Source organism: Aulostomus chinensis, chromosome 19 (genome assembly GCF_037954235.1).
Source record: "Aulostomus chinensis isolate RoL2024-O1b breed Wild chromosome 19, RoL_Achi_v1.0, whole genome shotgun sequence".
Lineage (NCBI taxonomy): Eukaryota > Metazoa > Chordata > Actinopteri > Syngnathiformes > Aulostomidae > Aulostomus > Aulostomus chinensis.
In genome coordinates this window covers 23457510-23474796 of record NC_141338.1, presented here as the reverse complement: position 1 = coordinate 23474796, position 17287 = coordinate 23457510, and the positions used below count along the sequence as shown (strand labels likewise).

At 44.7% G+C, this 17287-nt stretch overlaps 1 protein-coding gene across 4 annotated transcripts in view; it reads left to right on the top strand.

Annotated features, from left to right (window-relative positions):
* Window positions 1-17287, top strand: part of shroom3 (shroom family member 3) — a 135039-nt gene that overhangs the window by 113258 nt on the left and 4494 nt on the right. For 3 of the 4 annotated variants that reach the window (XM_086187432.1, XM_086187434.1, XM_086187433.1), the window contains 7 exons: window positions 6004-6095; window positions 6840-7542; window positions 7809-7917; window positions 8286-8431; window positions 12494-12593; window positions 12981-13146; window positions 13271-13392. In XM_086187432.1, coding sequence (XP_086043558.1) covers window positions 6004-6095; window positions 6840-7542; window positions 7809-7917; window positions 8286-8431; window positions 12494-12593; window positions 12981-13146; window positions 13271-13392 — 1438 coding nt within the window. The remainder of the gene's footprint in view (window positions 1-6003; window positions 6096-6839; window positions 7543-7808; window positions 7918-8285; window positions 8432-12493; window positions 12594-12980; window positions 13147-13270; window positions 13393-17287) is intronic. The other variant, XR_015110404.1, reaches the window with a different exon arrangement.

Genomic DNA, 17287 nt, shown 5'->3' with positions numbered 1-17287 from the left:
GGCTGATTGGAGTCTCTAAATTGACCGTAGGTATGAATGTAAGTGTGACTGGTTGTTCGTCTCTGTATGTTGGCCCTGCGATGGACTGGCGACCTGTCAAGGGTGTACCCCACCTCTCGCCCGTTGATGCTGGGATATGCTCCAGCCCCCCCCCCCCCGCGACCCTTACTAGTAAGGAATAAGCGGAAGACGACGATGGATGAATAGGTCTGTAAGGACCAAGACATTCTTGTACCCATCTTGGGAAGGTTCCAGCAGAGTAAAATCAATGGCCAAGGCCTCCTTTGGTCGGGAGGCAAGGCCCATAAAATTGGCAGGCACACGCCCAGAATCCTTCGCGAGCTGACAGCGCTGGCAGGAAGAAACCCACTGCTGGATGTCCGATGACATTCCTGGCCAGTAGCAGCACTGTCGGACCAAGTCGGTGGTCCCCTCTATGTCCTGATGTCCATGTTCCTGATGGAGCTGGTTTAATATGTCCTGCTTAAGTGAGGCAGGCAAGAGGAGCTGGAGCAGCTCCTCACCGCCATCAGGGCAGAAAACCTTATGGAACAGAACCCCGTCTCTCTCCACAAGCCGATTCCACTGACACAGAAGTGGCAGGGCGGACTTGGAAAGCTTCTGCCTCTCTGCTGGGGTAAGTGGCGTCTTCCTCTGCCAAAACACCAATACGTCACCCAGCAGGGGGTCTGCCTTTAGATCTAAGAATGGCTACAGAGTGGCCAGGAAGTGTTGAAATGAGCGACTGTGTTGCCAATGTAGAGGCTAAGGGCGGAACCTCCTGGAGAGCGCTGGGGATTGTGGTACCAGGCAAGGACTCTGACAGCTGGACAGACCCGGAGACATACTGTCTCAAGAGTGCGTCAGTGTTTTTATTGCTGCGGCCCATACGGTACTTGATATCAAAATCGAAGGCTGCGAGTTGTGCTGCCCACCGATGCTCCATAGCACCTAGCTTGGCAGATTGGAGGTGGCTCAATGGATTGTTATCTGTATAAACTGTGCACTTGTGACCCAGCAGATATTCGTGAAACTTCTCTGTTATAGCCCACTGAAGGGCAAGAAATTCGAGCTTCTTTGAACTATAATTGGATGGATTTCACTCAGGGGCCAGGATGCTTCTGCTTGCATAGGCCACTGGCCGCACCCCGTTGTCTGTTGCCTGGGAAAGAACGGCACCAAGGCCACGATAGCTGGCGTCAACTTCTAAGATGAAAGGTTTTGAGGAGGCTGCATACGTCAAAAAAGGAGCGGAGACCAGTTTTGACTTCAAGGTGTCAAAGCTTTCTTCGCACTGAGACGTCCATGCAGTGTCCAGGGCCTGCCCTGACCCCTTCTGGGACTTTGTGCCTGCCAACTCAGCTACCAACCGGTGCAGTGGAGCTGCCAACTTCGCAAAGCCCTCTACAAACCGTCTGTAGTAGGTGGCGAAGCCAAGGAACGAGCGCAGCTCAGAAATGTGGCTAGGGCGCCGCCAGCCAGCCACAGCCTTGATTTTCTTGGGATCCGTGGTGACTCCTTTGCTTGAAATGTCGTGTCCCCAATAGCTGACTTCTGTTTGGAAGAATGCACACTTCAAGTTTCGCCATCAGGCCCTCTTTCTGCAACCGGCCAAGCACCAGTTCCAGCCGCTGGAGGTGTTGCTTGACAGAAGAAGAATACCACAATGTCATCCAGGTAGAGTAAAAGGGACGGAACACTGTTGATCGCCAAGGGAGTTTGTGAAGCCCACCACGCCATGCTAGGCGGGTGGCCGCACCAAGCCGTCTAAGCGGTTAAACAACTAAATGAGGAAGAGGGTGCACGCCACGCCAGAAGCGCCACAGTGGTGAAGGAAACAAGTGGAAGTGGAGAAAAGGGAAGGAGAATGTGGCCACTCCTATTTATAGGGGTGCCATGGCAGACGTCAAGATCGTGGTACGGCAGAGGTTGGCACAGTCCCATGCTGTGGTAAGGAGGATGACAGCCTGTCACACTGTCACATAAGCAACCGCTCAGAATATAGTGCAAAAATGTTTTTGATGTAAAGAAAAAAAAAAGCTTTTTTCTTAACGCAGAGAACTTTTTAAAGTTATTCTTTACACATTAACAGTATGCAAATAAGTTTTAATATATGTAACCTACCGTCAATTAGCTTTAGCTACCGCTCACTAACAAGACAACACGTCAAAGTAAACACCAATAGATGTGATAACTCTAGGCAACACATACTTCAAGTTCTACTGTTACCAACCTCTTTACCTCTAAATCTACACAGGTTCGGGTGTCTGTCTTGGAGGTGCTTTGCTATATTTGTCGTGTTTCCTCCTTTTGTTGGCATAGTTCTATTGCATCTCTTGCATTTGGGCTTGCTGCTGTCCTTTGGCTTTCCTTGTTCATCTGACTCAAATCCAAAGAACCTCCAAACAGCACTTCTACTGATTTGCTTATTTATTAAAACTGGTTGCGAAGGTCCTGCAGATGACATCTCATGGCAGCTTACACATGTAGAGCGACGACACTTAAAAAAAAATAAAAATACAGCCAGCGCTGTTTGTATGAGCGAGGCAGGAGGGGAGGGGCTGCTGCACGATGGCTCGCTCCCCAGGGTAGCGCTCTGTCTGTTTGTATATGTGTGTATGTGTTGGTGGTGGCGGCGCATGTGTAAACCAAGAAGGCAGGTAGAGTATCGATACCAATAAATATAATACAAAAGTCAGAATAGCAAAAAGTGTTCCACATTACACTATCCACCCTACTGTGTTTGTGCACAGTTAGATGGGGAGAAGAAATTAGAGAGATTAACACTTGAAAGTGGTTGTAAGCAGAGTGATATTGATATTTAGTTGTATTTATGACAATTTATATTTTGCTTGGCCATTTTGGCAGAGATTTTAATTTTTATTGTGTTTGAAAAATGCAGCTGTCAGATGTGTAAGTAAACTGAGTTGTGCTGTAAAATGAGATTTAAAAAAGGAAACTGTTTTTCAGTCATTCATTCAAAATATGGAAATATTTTTAGAGCAAGTGCAGGAGAAAAAGTGAGAAAGTTGGACTGGGAATTTCCCAGTTCAACATTGTTACTCTTGTTTGCCATGCTAATTAAGTGCACTGTAATCTGTGAGTGTTTGCATTATTCTATGATACATTTTTCATAATTATTGTTCATGGATAAATTATATCAATAGACTGCACATAAAATATATGAGTAATAAACATGGAATTGATCTGGGGTAAATGCAAGTTACAACTGTAGAAAAGAACACTTCCAAAGGGGGACAGAGAAATGTATTTGTGTATGACGTAATAACTTGTCTCTGTAGCCACTGAAAAAGTCCTGAAAATATATTTTCAGGGAAAGAGTGGGAACCCTGCTTGGGAGCGAAGGGTTTTAGCTGGATAATAGGGCCCAATGAACTTTCTCAGGTATAAAGGTGGCTTATAGTTGAGGGCTTGATACATTAAAAGATCAAATTGACCACCAGTGGCGGTGCATTAAGCACTGGATGTCTCCATCTCACATTTGTACAGGTTAAATTGGTATACCAACAAAGTCCCCAGAGACCCCCTGATTATTCCTAACACTTTATTTGTTGACGGATTGTCATTGTACCTATTTTTGTGATGTTGTTACACTGACCTGGGGATACAATAATCTATAGGTGAGGCAGTGTTTTCACTCCGTCTGCCAGGTGTGTTTTATTATCTTGTGTTTTCAGTTTGCAGTGGTGCTAGACTTGAGTTATTAAAATGCTATGACTTGATCATACCTAGGTAGATTTTTTTTTAGGGGAGATTAGTAGATAGAGCTTTCTTTATTTGGATATGCATTTTTATTACAGGGGGTTTCATGTTTATTTTTGAGACATTTCATTTATATCACTGATATGAAGTGGTTTGTTCTGGCTTATAAGGGCACGTTTCCACTGGCTCACTTCAGCTCAGGTCAGGTGGGGACAGCTCTGTACGGGTGTGTTTCCGCGAGCACTGGGTACTACATCAGCGTGGGTGGACTCACCGGCCGAGAGTTCCCTGGCGTAATTTGTGTGTGACACAACAACATGGACGACATGGATGCAGCATTATGCCTCTTGTGTTTTCTGTGGTGTTATGTCATTTATGTAGTTTATTATTTCTTATTTACATGTTTCAATCAAATGTGTACAAATGTGTACGTTAAGCCAGAGCTAAAAATGCAACAAGTAAAACTTATTGAGAACCGTTTGAGGTTCAGCAGTCTAAGAGTGTAGTCCTCCTTTAAGAGAGGGGTGTGCTGTAAGTCCACGTGACCAGTGCTTACCCGCGAAAAGGAAGCGCGAGATTTGTTTTACTTGTACTTACTTCCAACCCGGTATGCAGCCACTTGGTGAGCTCTCTTAATTCCTTGGAGAAAACGGAACAATGCCTGTTGCTCAGTCAGTAGTTTTTGCTTAAACTAAAAGTGAGAAAGGACAGACAGGCAAGGCTTCAAGCAGTGAAACAGAATACCCAAGAAAAGTATAAAAGAGGCGGTACGGTGTGCAGTGGTTAGCACTTTCGCCTCACAGCAAGAAGGTTCTGGGTTTGAGTCCCGGCTCGGGCACGGGGTCTTTCTGTGTGGAGTTTGTATGTTCTCCCCGTGCCTGTGTGGGTTCTCTCCGGGTATTCCGGCTTCTTCCCACCGTCCAAAGACATGCAATTGGAGACTAGGCTAATTGGATACTTTAAATGGCGATGGACTGGTGACCTGTCCAGGGTGTACCCTGCCTCTCGCCGGTAGTCGCTGGGATAGGCTCCAGCCCCCCCCCCCCCCCCCCCGCGACCCTTAACAGGAATAAGTGGAAGACAATGTGGATGGATGGAAGTTTAAAAGTCTTCACCAAGTGATTGACCAGTATTCTGCCGAGGCTAAGGTGATACGAAGTAGATGATGTAAGCAGGTGAATTATCCAATCAGCACCCCACTGTGTGTTTATGTCACATTTTAGTACCCGCTCAGCTCACTTGGAACCCCAGAGGAACAGGGACCAAAATGGTAACCGTTAGTACGGTGTTGGGGCCAGTGGAAATGGGGCCAAACCGACCCAACCCGAGCCGAAGTGAGCCAGTGGAAACACGCCCTACAATAACACCGAGGGTGGACAGCTTATGGCAGAACTTTATGAGATGAGATCTATGTTTTTGGCTTTTCTGACTGAGATTGGTGCAGGTAGTGTAAGTGCACCTACTCCTCCTGTGCCCACCAGATTGAGTGGACAACACCCTCTTAACAACAGCCCCAGCCCTTAAATTTGTACAATGTACAGCAAGTACAGTCTACCATGACATGGTGTGTTCAGGAGATGGTTCAAAAGGCAGCATCAGGCACTGTAAGTCATTGCCCACCACCCCCATTTGGGGGCTTAACAGCACAGACACAAGAGGATCAGTTTGTCGCAGCAGTGCCTCTTTTCCCTGTTCAACTGAACAGAGAGGATGTTCATGTTATAGGGTATACCTATGGGTATTGTTCTAATCTACAGGAAGACTACAGATCAGCACAGATTCCTCCCTCTAGTGCTTCCAGTGCTGGAATGCAAAGTGCAAATTCAAAGGACTTAAAACCTTTAAGTTACCCACCAAATCCAAAAATTCAAAGGTGAATTTTACTGGTGTACTGGCATTTTAATGGGAAACTGGCATTTGATAATTCCCTCACAAATCTATGTTCTGACCACAGACAACGATTAAATCTCATCTCAAATCTCCGATTATGTATGCAAGTTTCATTCTCTTTCAGCATGACCTTGTGGTGCACCATAGTAGACTGGATTGACTAGAATTGGATTGTTATGTGTGTAGGATCTAAAGGCAGCTTAAATTAACATTAATGTAGGACAAGACAATGGAGTTATAGGGGTCAATAAATATACAGAGACATAACCTGTGAAACCTATCACGGCCGAATGATAATTTAAAACATGAATGTAGCACTAGACAGGATATTGAAGGTATCTGTTGACATGCTCTTTCCTTTCTTTCATTCTCTCTCCATCTGTCTGCCAGCACTGTAGACATCCAGCTGTCAGAGGGCCTTGTCTATCCTCAACAATCACAGCGCAGTCCAGACACCACTCAGCCCGCAGGACCCTCACCAGGTCAGTGCAATAAAAAAAAAAAGCTCCTCAATGCAGTTATTAAACATGTGGTCTCTCCTCAGCTTGTTGTGCAGACCCCAATTTACCTAAAAGAAAGCCATATCGGGTGGCTGGGGATCTTTTAATGGTTGTTTTTTCATTTTACCTGGTTTATTGATGTCTGGGGGAGACAGACAATTTAGTCTCCCCCAGACATCAAACTAATACAATTCAAAGTGTCCATGAATAGGAACTGGTAGAAGGGCTATGTCAGTGACCCACCACAACCCTTATGCTCATTCCACAACTGCTCATGCAAGGCTGCCTATTGTTTGAAATCCAATATGGCATTTTAAAACCCCTTAAACAGGTACTTTTGATCAGCAGCAACTCTGCAGGGGTGCCAAGCGAGGAGGGTAATACCACGCCTGTAATGACACACAGAAATGACAGATGGGGGGCACAGACACATGAAAAACATGCCACCTGAAACTCAAGGAATGAGGAAGACTTTGCAGACTGAGGAATTTTCGCTAACCCAAATCATTTCAGTGGAGTCCTGGGATTCTCTTTTTCCATCTGATTGAAAGCCAAAATAATCCCAAATGAGGGATTTTGATTATTCTTTGCAACATGTTCTTGCATTATTGTAGCAATTTTAAGAAAGCTACTGCACTGAAGGTGACTGATGAACTACATTCAACATGTATTCCAACTTCATTGTACTGTGACATCTATTTGACCCCAATTGTATCCACCTCCTAGATCCAGCCTCCCCCCACACTGCTGTCACCCATAGAGACAGACTACGACACAGAAACACAGAGCGGCAGAGAGTCCACAGCACCTCCACACTAGCTGCCTCTGTTGGCCTGCCCTGCCCCCTCTCTCCACCTGCAACTCAGGGCAGAAGCGGAGCCAAGTGGTACACTAGAGAGAGACTGAGTCAGGCCAACCTGGAGGAAATCATCTTCCCAAAAAACACCGCCATGAGTTATGTGGACAACACAACAGCTGTTGACAATTGGGGGACAGACAGACAAATGAAGTACAGTCTGAGTGATGCCTGTGTACCAGAAGACCCTACAAAGGACATACACAAAGTGAGAGCATTCACTTTAGAGATGAGGGGAGAGCATTTTAAAGAAAATCTTAAAAAATGTCCATCACCAGACAAGAATGACACAGCATCTCCTCCACCATTCTCCAATCAGTCCATCCAACAGCACCTGTCTTCACTGACAGTCACTGAGTCCAGCCTTTTAGCCTCCATTAACCTGAAACAACCACCAGAAACCTCCACAGGACAATTGCAGGTTGACTTTGATGAGGTCATTCTCCAAAACCCTGTTCCTCAGTCACCTGCTCCACCACTTAAAGAGACCAACACAATGGAGGACTTCCCCCCACTTCCTCCTCTTTCTTTGCTTGAGTTGGACCTGGATGTGGAACAGCAGACTATGGCAAGGTTTGTTTTCCATTATTTACGTATTCAGACCTAAAAATTATCATGAGAAATTATTTTTGGTTTTATACTGGTTTTCTCTATTTCAAATTTTCTGTCTTTAGTCCCAATTCAGAGTACATAGACTACTCCAGCCTTCCTACCAGAAAGTCATTCCACTCTCTACTAAATTTGCTCTCTTCCTCTGGCTTTCTACTGCCTATGACCAACCTTCCATGCCTGTTACCACAACCCACCATCCCCTCCATCCCCAAATGTCATTTTTCTAGTCCAGGCACCCGAGAGCTTGAGGACACCCTGGGGCTCATGTACCAACCCCCACCCAAGAGGGAAAGGACAGCTGAGGAGCTAAGAGTGGAGGCACTGGTCCAGCAGCTGGTAGGTACAGGAAGTCAGTAGTCTACAATCTTTACCTTTACCAGTTCTCACTCTGCCTATGTCTTTGACCTAGTTCTGACTCAGTTTTTTGTGGTCTAAGTCTGACTTGACAGTACAAGTTTCTGAGTCTTCCCTAACTAATAAGTTAATTGTATCATTTCTCACTATTTTGCCATTTACCTACCTGACCTGATCTCATAAATAATTCCAACTCAAGATCAGTTGTTGCACCTACAGAGCACGGACACTACCTCTTTCTATTGTACCTATTTCAGGTAGTGTTATGTCCTTCTTTTTCAGTGCTCAGTTTGGACTCTACCTCTGTTGTTGTACATAGTTGTAATTTTTTCCTGTTTTGCTGCATATAGGTGTTGCGGGACCCCTCTCTGGCTCCTCTCCTTGATACATGGGGTGGTAAATCCACTATAAAGCTTTTGGAGGAGATCTTTTCAAATAGAGGACTGGGTGGTAAAATGCAATGGCAGCACAGGAGCAGCACAAGATTGGATGACAGGTATTTTTGACATCATGAGTCTCTCCTTTGAATACAATAAAGCTGCTTCAAATACGTCATCATCGTTGTCGTCGTCAACCTCCACTTATGTGCTGCTGCCCCCGTCCAGGGCACGGGGGCAGCAGCCTCAGCAAGGAAGCCCAGAACTGTCCTCTCCCCAGCCACTTCCACCAGCTCTTACGGGGGATTCCCAAGGTGTTCCCAGGCCAGCTAAGAGATATAATCCCTCCAGCATGTCCTGGGTCAGCCCGGATGCCTCCTCGGGGTTGGACATGCCTGAAAAACCTCCTGAGGGAGGCATTCAGGAGGCATCCTCTCCAGATGCTCGAACCACCACAACTGACTCCTCTCGACGTGAAGGAGCAGCAGCTCTACTCTGAGACCCTCCCGAATGATGGAGCTTCTCATCCTATCTCTAAGGGAGAAAACTCATTTTGGCTGCTTGTATTCGTGATCTCGTTCTTTCGGTCATTACCCAGAGCTCATGACCATAGTTGAGGGCTGGAATGTAGATTGACTGGTAAATCAAGAGCTTCACCTTTTGGCTAAGCTCCCTCTTTACCACAACAGACCGGTTAAACGCCCGCATCACTGCAGGCGTCCCCCCAATTTGCATGTCAATCTCATGCTCCATCTTACCCTTACTCATGAACAAGATCAAGACTTAAACTCTTCCACCTGAGACAAGACCTCCCCCCCAACCTGGAGTGGGCAGGCCACCCTTTTCTGGCTGAGGACCATGGCCTCAGACTAAGGGGACTAAGGCCCCATCTACCCTGTACTTCTGGAGTACCCCCTACAGGGTGCTCCTGGGAACATGGTCGTAGGCCTTCTCCAAATCCGCAAAACACTTGTTGACTGGTTGGGCAAACTCCCATGCCCCCTCCAGCTGCTTAACGAGAGTAAAGAGCTGATCCACGGTTCCACTGCCGGGATGAAATCCACATTGCTCCTCCTCAATCTGAGGTTCAACTATCACCCTGACCCTCCACTCCAGTACCCTGGTGTAGATCTTTTCGGGGAGGCTGAGGAGTGTGATCCCTGATAGTTGGAACACACCCACTGGTCCCCTTTCTTAAAGATGGGGACCACAACCCCAGTCTGCCACTCCAAAGGCACTGCCCCTGATGTCCATGCCACGTTGCAGAGATGTGTCAACCAAGACATCTCTACTACATCCAGAGCCTTGAGATACCCAGGGAGGATCTCATCCACCAGTCCGGTCAGCCAGAGATGAGACGTGGGTTCGAAGATTACCACTGTGGCCCTCCACCTCTCACCTGGCGGAACTCCAGCAAAGGAGAGAGTCCAACCCCTCTCAAGGAATTGGGTTCTGTACCCGGAGCTTTGTGTCGAGGTGAGGCCGACTGTATCTAGCCTGTAATGCTCAACCTCTTCCACCAGCTCCAGCTCCTTCCCAACAAGAGAGGTGACATTCAATGTCCCAAAAGCCAGCTTCCATGCCTGGGGATCAGACCACCAAACCCCACCCTACCCCTTAGCCCAGCCATATGAAGAATACAGGAGATTGTTGTCACATGTAGTACACAGCCAGTGCTTGCCAGAAATTCTTGCAGCTCCTATATTGTCGCTGTAGGCCTCTTGGCAGCCTCCCTGATCAGTTTTCTTCTTGTCTTTTCATCAATTTTGGAGGGATGTCCAGTTCTTGGTAATGTCACTGTTGTGCCATATTTTCTTCACTTGATGATGACTGTCTTTACTGTGTTCCATGGTATATCTAATGCTTTGGAAATTCTTTTGTACCCCTCACCTGACTGATACCATTCAACAATGAAAATGCCCCTGACAGCACAGCTCCTAGGGTTCTTAGGGCCCTCAAACTCCTCCACTACGATAAGGTGATGGTTCCAGGAGGAGTGCTTCAATTACATTTTACATAAACTACTATTAATTCTAGACTTAAGGATAATGGGACAGAATATGTTGGGTCCAACTGGGCCGATCCATTGTTCCCAATTCCTGGTTGATCTTAGGAAACCAAGTGATTTGGACCTAAAAAAAAAACAGCATTACAAGCACATGGTATAAGTCTTAAAATAAAAAGAATGTGCACGCATATTTCTCTCTGTGCCAACACACATTTTAGTAATAAAATTTTAGTAATAAGTAATCTTATGAAACTGACTTCAGATACTTTTTTAATAAAATGAGATCCGGAACCAGGTTAGAAGATGATATAACATGGAGAAAATGTGGGTTTTTTTTTGTTTTTTTGTTTTTTTTAGTGTTAAAGGTTGTCAGTCAGCACAGGAGAAACAAGACAAACCTGATTAGAGTAGAAAGACATAGAGACTGTCTCAGCAAACTTAACTCCACAAATGGATTAGGTTGGAGTTGTGTATAGAAACAATCTACATTTCTGCTGTTATACCCAGTGGATAATGGTTTCAGTGGTTTACAAAATAGTCATTCTTCACGCTGACACTATTCTTACCAGTTGCATTTGCAGGTGAGTTTCATCTTGAATCTTGAATCAGTACAGCAGACAGTGATTGCTTTACAATTCTGCAATTCTATAATTTCATTTGGCAGAAGCTTTTGTCCAGAGTGATGTACAACACAAGAATTTAATCTTGAGTAAAGAGTCTTAGTAAGTACAACAAAGTGTGTGAAGTTTGATTGGGTGTAGGTGCTGTCATTGAGTGGCAGAAAAAGTGCCATTTTTTTTTTTGTATTTGTTTTTGCCTTTCTTCATATAATTTAACCACAACCGACCACAACTAATAATTCAACATCAACAATATCTTTCACAATTCAAAACATTCAATATTCAACATTGTCAGTGCTAAGTATTCACTAAGAGCTGGGTCTTGAAACTTCTGACTCAATCTACTCCTGAGGACAAAGAGGAGAAGGATCAGATTGAATTGCCTAGGTGTTCCCAAAACTGTTGAGTCTTCAAATGTCTCTTAAAAGTAGAAAGGGACTCTGCAGATTGTACGGAGCTGGGTAGTTCATTTCTCTATTTGGGAACAACAGAGGAGAAGAGTCTAGCTCGAGGTTTAATGACATGCTGAGATGGGAGCACCAGCTCCTGCTTCCCGCAGCTTGAGGAGAAGAACAACACTGACACCTTGTGGCTTCGGGTCATAAAACAGAATACATTTTATACTCAGTCATGACTTTATTAATAATAGTAAACAGCATTTTTGAATTTTTCTCAAAAATTGGCATTATGTCACTGGATAAAAGAGCTGTAAGTTACACACATGTTCTTGCGCTACTTTGGCCTATATTCTATATTGGTTGTTGTTTTTACCATTTTCTCTTCATGTTGCTTGTTTTTATTTACTGATCCTTTTTTGAAATATTGTTACACGAACCTCAACAAGGGTGGCACGGTGGTGCAGTGGTTAGCACTGTCGCCTCAAAACAAGAAGGTTCTGGGTTCGAGCCCCAGCTCAGGCATGGGATCTTTCTGTGTGGAGTTTGCATGTACTCCCTGTGCCTGCGTGGGTTCTCTCTGGGTGCTACAGCTTCCTCCCAAAGTCCAAAGACATGCAAATGGGGACTAGGCTAATTGGATACTCTAAATTGACTGTAGGCGTGGCTTTGGGTGTGAATGGTTGTCTATCTATATATGTTGGCCCTGGGATAGATTGGTGATCTGTCCAGGGTGTACCCTGCCTCATGCCCGAAGGCTTCTGGGAGAGGCTCCAGCCCCCCTTAACAGGACTAGCGGTAGAAAATGGATGGATGTCAGATATAAAGGATGGTAGGCAAAGTTCAGAGTCAAGAACTAGCTGGCAGTATCTCCCATCCTTCATTGGCTGCTGCATTCATCTGCTTATGTTTGATAAGAAAGATATGTCAGACAGTTGGATATACAGCAACCCATTTCAGTAGAATTTTATTTGTTCCTCTTTCAGTTGGAGAACACTTGTTTTAACCCTTAACAGGATAAGTGGTAGAAAATGGATGGATGGATAGAACCTGAACAACAGCAAAGTAGTACTGAAATTAATAAAATGATATATTGTTAAAATGCCAACATGAAAACATTATAAAATAGTACTTTTAATAGTGTTGCACCCTGCCCAGGATCCAAGATGGTGTCTGTGATCCTGCTCAGGCAACATCAATGGAACAAGGGACGGAGATTGATTTGGATGGGGATGAAAAAGACCTCGACTGCAGGAAGGTAGATAAAGTTTCCATTTAATGTAACTCTGTATCATTGATGAAACTTTTATAATGCATCAAGATTTCTCATTCTAATTCAGTGTCTTGTCTCATCAAAACATCATAGCAGTTTTACATGTTCCACTTTTTGAGGGACCTGACAGCATGTAATCCCACACCCCAAATACGAACTGACTCCAGTTTCCAAAAAGAAAATCAGTGCTGGACAGAGAGTTTTCTGAAATTTGTGGAATTATGGCATGTCAATATTGAGTACCGTTTCCTCTCAGCAATAATAACTTGTCCCACATTGTCTTACACAGACATAATTTTTGTAACATCTAGTTTGTTGGGATCTGGTCCCCCGAGTACCGGATGAAATTGTGTTCTTGTGTGTGTCCACCAGGTAGAGCTATGTGAGGCTCTGAGATGCTGTGTTGTGGCTCTGCGCCAGGAGAAAGAGAAACTATGCGAGGAGCAGAGGCAGCACCAGGCACTGGGGGCGAGTATTGACCTGCAGGTGCAGGAACTATGCAAGTCTAATGAGAAGGAAAAATACAGCATGTTAATCGGTAGGATGTCTGACAAATACTATTTTAGAAGATTTTACAATACAGATCCTTTGAGGCTTTGGTAGAAGTCGACTTGCAAAGTGTCAGAGACTGACGATAAATGTTGACCTGGCTGTGTTTGCAGGAGATCTGGAGAAGATTGTGAACCTACTGTTGTCTTTGTGCAGCCGGCTGTTGAGAATCGACAGATCTTTGCTTGCACTGCAGAGAGAGGAACTCACACAGGAGGACATAGCAAAGGAGAGGGTGAGAGCAGTGGCACGCACAAACGTTTTTGGGGGACAGGGGCTCAGGGAAAAATAAGGGCACTTTGTGTGGCATGTGGAATTGCCGGCCGCCTTCTTTTTAGCAGTGAGATTAAAAAAAAAAAAACATAAAAAGTGGCACATGTTGAATGTGATAGTTTTAATAATAGCTTATTTTTTAAATTTTAATAATAGCCTATTAAGGTAAATACAAGATTACTGCAAATCTCTTAACATAGAAATAACTTAAGGTCGGTACAAAATAGTATAATTAGCTAATATAGCTTCATGCCTGATTTAGTACCGCCAAACCACTTTGTGTAGTTAAAATAAAATGTGGACAGCTTTTACAATTAAATTCAAAGACCAGTTTAACTTTAAAATCTGAGCTTTAAAAGGCGCTAAACAATGAACATGACTATGGTCTTGACGCTGACTTTTCATTTTCATCTACTTCTTCCTCTCCCTCCCTGCTGCCGGTGAATGCTTTTATCCAGGAGAGCAGATAGCTGCTCCCCTGGGGTACCTGTTGTAGCTCCCTTTCTTTTGGCAACTGAGGTTTAGGGGCAATCAACACACTCAACTCGATTCACTTGTGTGTTGGTGGGACAGGGGAAGAGGTGTGTGAGAGCTGCAGTTGTGCATGAACTGCTGCTGCTGCTGCAATGTGCCTCCGTTTGTGCCCACTCTGCGTTCACATTGACAAAGCATAAGGGAGGCATATTATTTGAGGCATTACTGTCACATGCTTTTCATCGTTGAGCATTTTTAGATGATTATGTCAGCATGGGCCACATATGCTGTTTAAAAAAAAAAGAACTTTCAAAAGGGCACTTGGGCAAGAGAGGGCAAAGGGCAGGTGCTATCGCACCATGCCTACCTGTGCACACCACTGGGTGGGAGGAAACAGGCTTTACCTGTCTGTTACTTTAAAAGTCTCTCTTTGACTTTAAAATCTGGCAAGTTTGACCCCTGTGGCAAAAAAAAAATAAGAGCATCTCCTCAGTCCTATGTATGCATTTATGCATGAGGCTGTATTGACAATTCAAAGATCCGAAACACCGCAGTGATGTATTCTGTTGATGTTGTGTAAAGGTCATACAGGCCGCTAAAGTCCTTAGAAATGTGTCCATGCATGTGTGCAGTATTGTACCATCCATCCATCGTCACCTTCTGCTTATTCCTACACATTAAGGGTCGTGGGGGGGCTGGAGCCTATCCCAGCGTCAATGGGCGAGAGGCGGGGTACACCCTGGACAGGTCGCCAGTCCATCGCAGGGCCAACATACAGTGACGACCCACATTCATACCTACGGTCAATTTAGAGAATCCAATCAGCCTAGTCCCCAATTGCATGTTTTTGGACTGTGGGAAGAAGCCGGAGTACCCGGAGAGAACCCACGCAGACACGGGGAGAACATGCAAACTCCACACAGAAAGATCCCGTGCCTGAGCTGGGACTCGAACCTGGAAACTTCTTGCTGTGAGGTAGCAGTGCTAACCACTGCACCACCGTGTCACCCTAGTTGTAATCATAAAGCAAAGCATAAGGGAGGCATATTATTTGAGGCATTACTGTCACATGCTTTTCATCGTTGAGCATTTTTAGATGATTATGTCAGCATGGGCCACATATGCTGTTTAAAAAAAAAAGAACTTTCAAAAGGGCACTTGGGCAAGAGAGGGCAAAGGGCAGGTGCTATCGCACCATGCCTACCTGTGCACACCACTGGGTGGGAGGAAACAGGCTTTACCTGTCTGTTACTTTAAAAGTCTCTCTTTGACTTTAAAATCTGGCAAGTTTGACCCCTGTGGCAAAAAAAAATAAGAGCATCTCCTCAGTCCTATGTATGCATTTATGCATGAGGCTGTATTGACAATTCAAAGATCCGAAACACCGCAGTGATGTATTCTGTTGATGTTGTGTAAAGGTCATACAGGCCGCTAAAGTCCTTAGAAATGTGTCCATGCATGTGTGCAGTATTGTACCATCCATCCATCGTCACCTTCTGCTTATTCCTACACATTAAGGGTCGTGGGGGGGCTGGAGCCTATCCCAGCGTCAATGGGCGAGAGGCGGGGTACACCCTGGACAGGTCGCCAGTCCATCGCAGGGCCAACATACAGTGACGACCCACATTCATACCTACGGTCAATTTAGAGAATCCAATCAGCCTAGTCCCCAATTGCATGTTTTTGGACTGTGGGAAGAAGCCGGAGTACCCGGAGAGAACCCACGCAGACACGGGGAGAACATGCAAACTCCACACAGAAAGATCCCGTGCCTGAGCTGGGACTCGAACCTGGAAACTTCTTGCTGTGAGGTAGCAGTGCTAACCACTGCACCACCGTGTCACCCTAGTTGTAATCTCGCCAGAGGAAACTCTGTTCAACCCTTAAGGTTCTGAAATATGTTTGCGTAAAAATATGTTGTTTTCTGGTTTTGATTAATTTCTTTTCCATGTGTTTCATGAGCTGCAGGTTGAGTATCACAGTTTTAGATGGAGGATTAAATATATATGAGGATCCACGACACTGCTGCTGCTTTATGCTGATTGTTTTAGTAAACAGCTGAGGGGTACTTTCAAAGTTGCTACCATGACATTTGACATGACATGACATTTGTCTCCTATCTGTCAGATAAGATACTCCAATGAATCCTATGCTAAAGGAGCTAATTTAGGAGGCAGTGAACGTATTTTCCTATGCATTTTGGAGAATAATGAATATATTCCAGTACTTATTTCATGTTTCCTTTTGATTGTTCAGCTGCCAGATCATCACTGCAGGGGAACTTGTGTTTTTAGTCTCCCTATAGCCTTTTCTGTTTTTCAGGGCCCAAGTACTCGACAATGCAAGAGCCCTCTTGTTTTCTTTATTTATCCCCCTAGAATTGTCCTCTTGGAGGCTTTAACATACTCAAAAATTCACCATTTTTGTGGTTGCCTGCAATCCAGTGAAAAGTTTTGTAGTTTTATGGCTCCAGCCCCCCTGCAATCCTTAAGAGGATAAGCGATAGAGAATGGATGAATGGATGGATGGTCTCCAGAAGTGTTCTCAAGAAATGCCTCAACAGTGCCCCACTGAATTTCATACGTGTTTCATCGACATGCATGAAATTCAGTGAGCATGACAAGACACACAAAAAGCTCCATAATGACCATGCCTTTAAACCAACAGGAAGTCCACCATTTTGATTTTCACCTTCAGTTTTGGCCACTTCTTTTTCAGCGTTGACAAACTCCTCCTCGGGGGTTTGTCCGATCCCCTTCAAATTTTACCCGTCTTTACTACATGCAGGATCAATCTTAAATTGCAAAGCTTTTGAGTTTTCACCACAGTATGTGGGCGTGACAGGACTGTGAATTTTGATGATTTGCCAATTTAAACACTTATGAATCCCACCTACATCCTTGGATCTAGTTCAAACATCTAGGATTTAAAAAAAACATCCTGCCCTGAACACATGTGGGGGTTAAAATATTGACTGTCAATCTAGTAGTGAGAGGAAGTGACATATTTACACTGAGAGATCATGCATTTAGTCCATTGATCAGATCAAACTCTGGTCTGTTTGGAAACCTCCAAACACCTTTGGAATGAATCACAGTGAATCACTTTCAGTCTTTGTTACATGCTGAGGCTCTGAGAAAGCTGCTATATCTTTGCTCTAGATGGTCTGGCATTCATGAAAGTCCTTACACACATCATAGCTGATGAGATATTAGACACTTACGTGATGCACCCTTGAAGACTGTGGAAGAGTAAGGGTAACATCACAGCATGACAGCAAGTTTTGATGATTTGCCATGACAGTCTAAAGTCTCATATGTCCTTCCTACGCGGTCACATATGGAGGAGAAGTGAAGGTTGATGCGTTGCCATGACACAGGAAG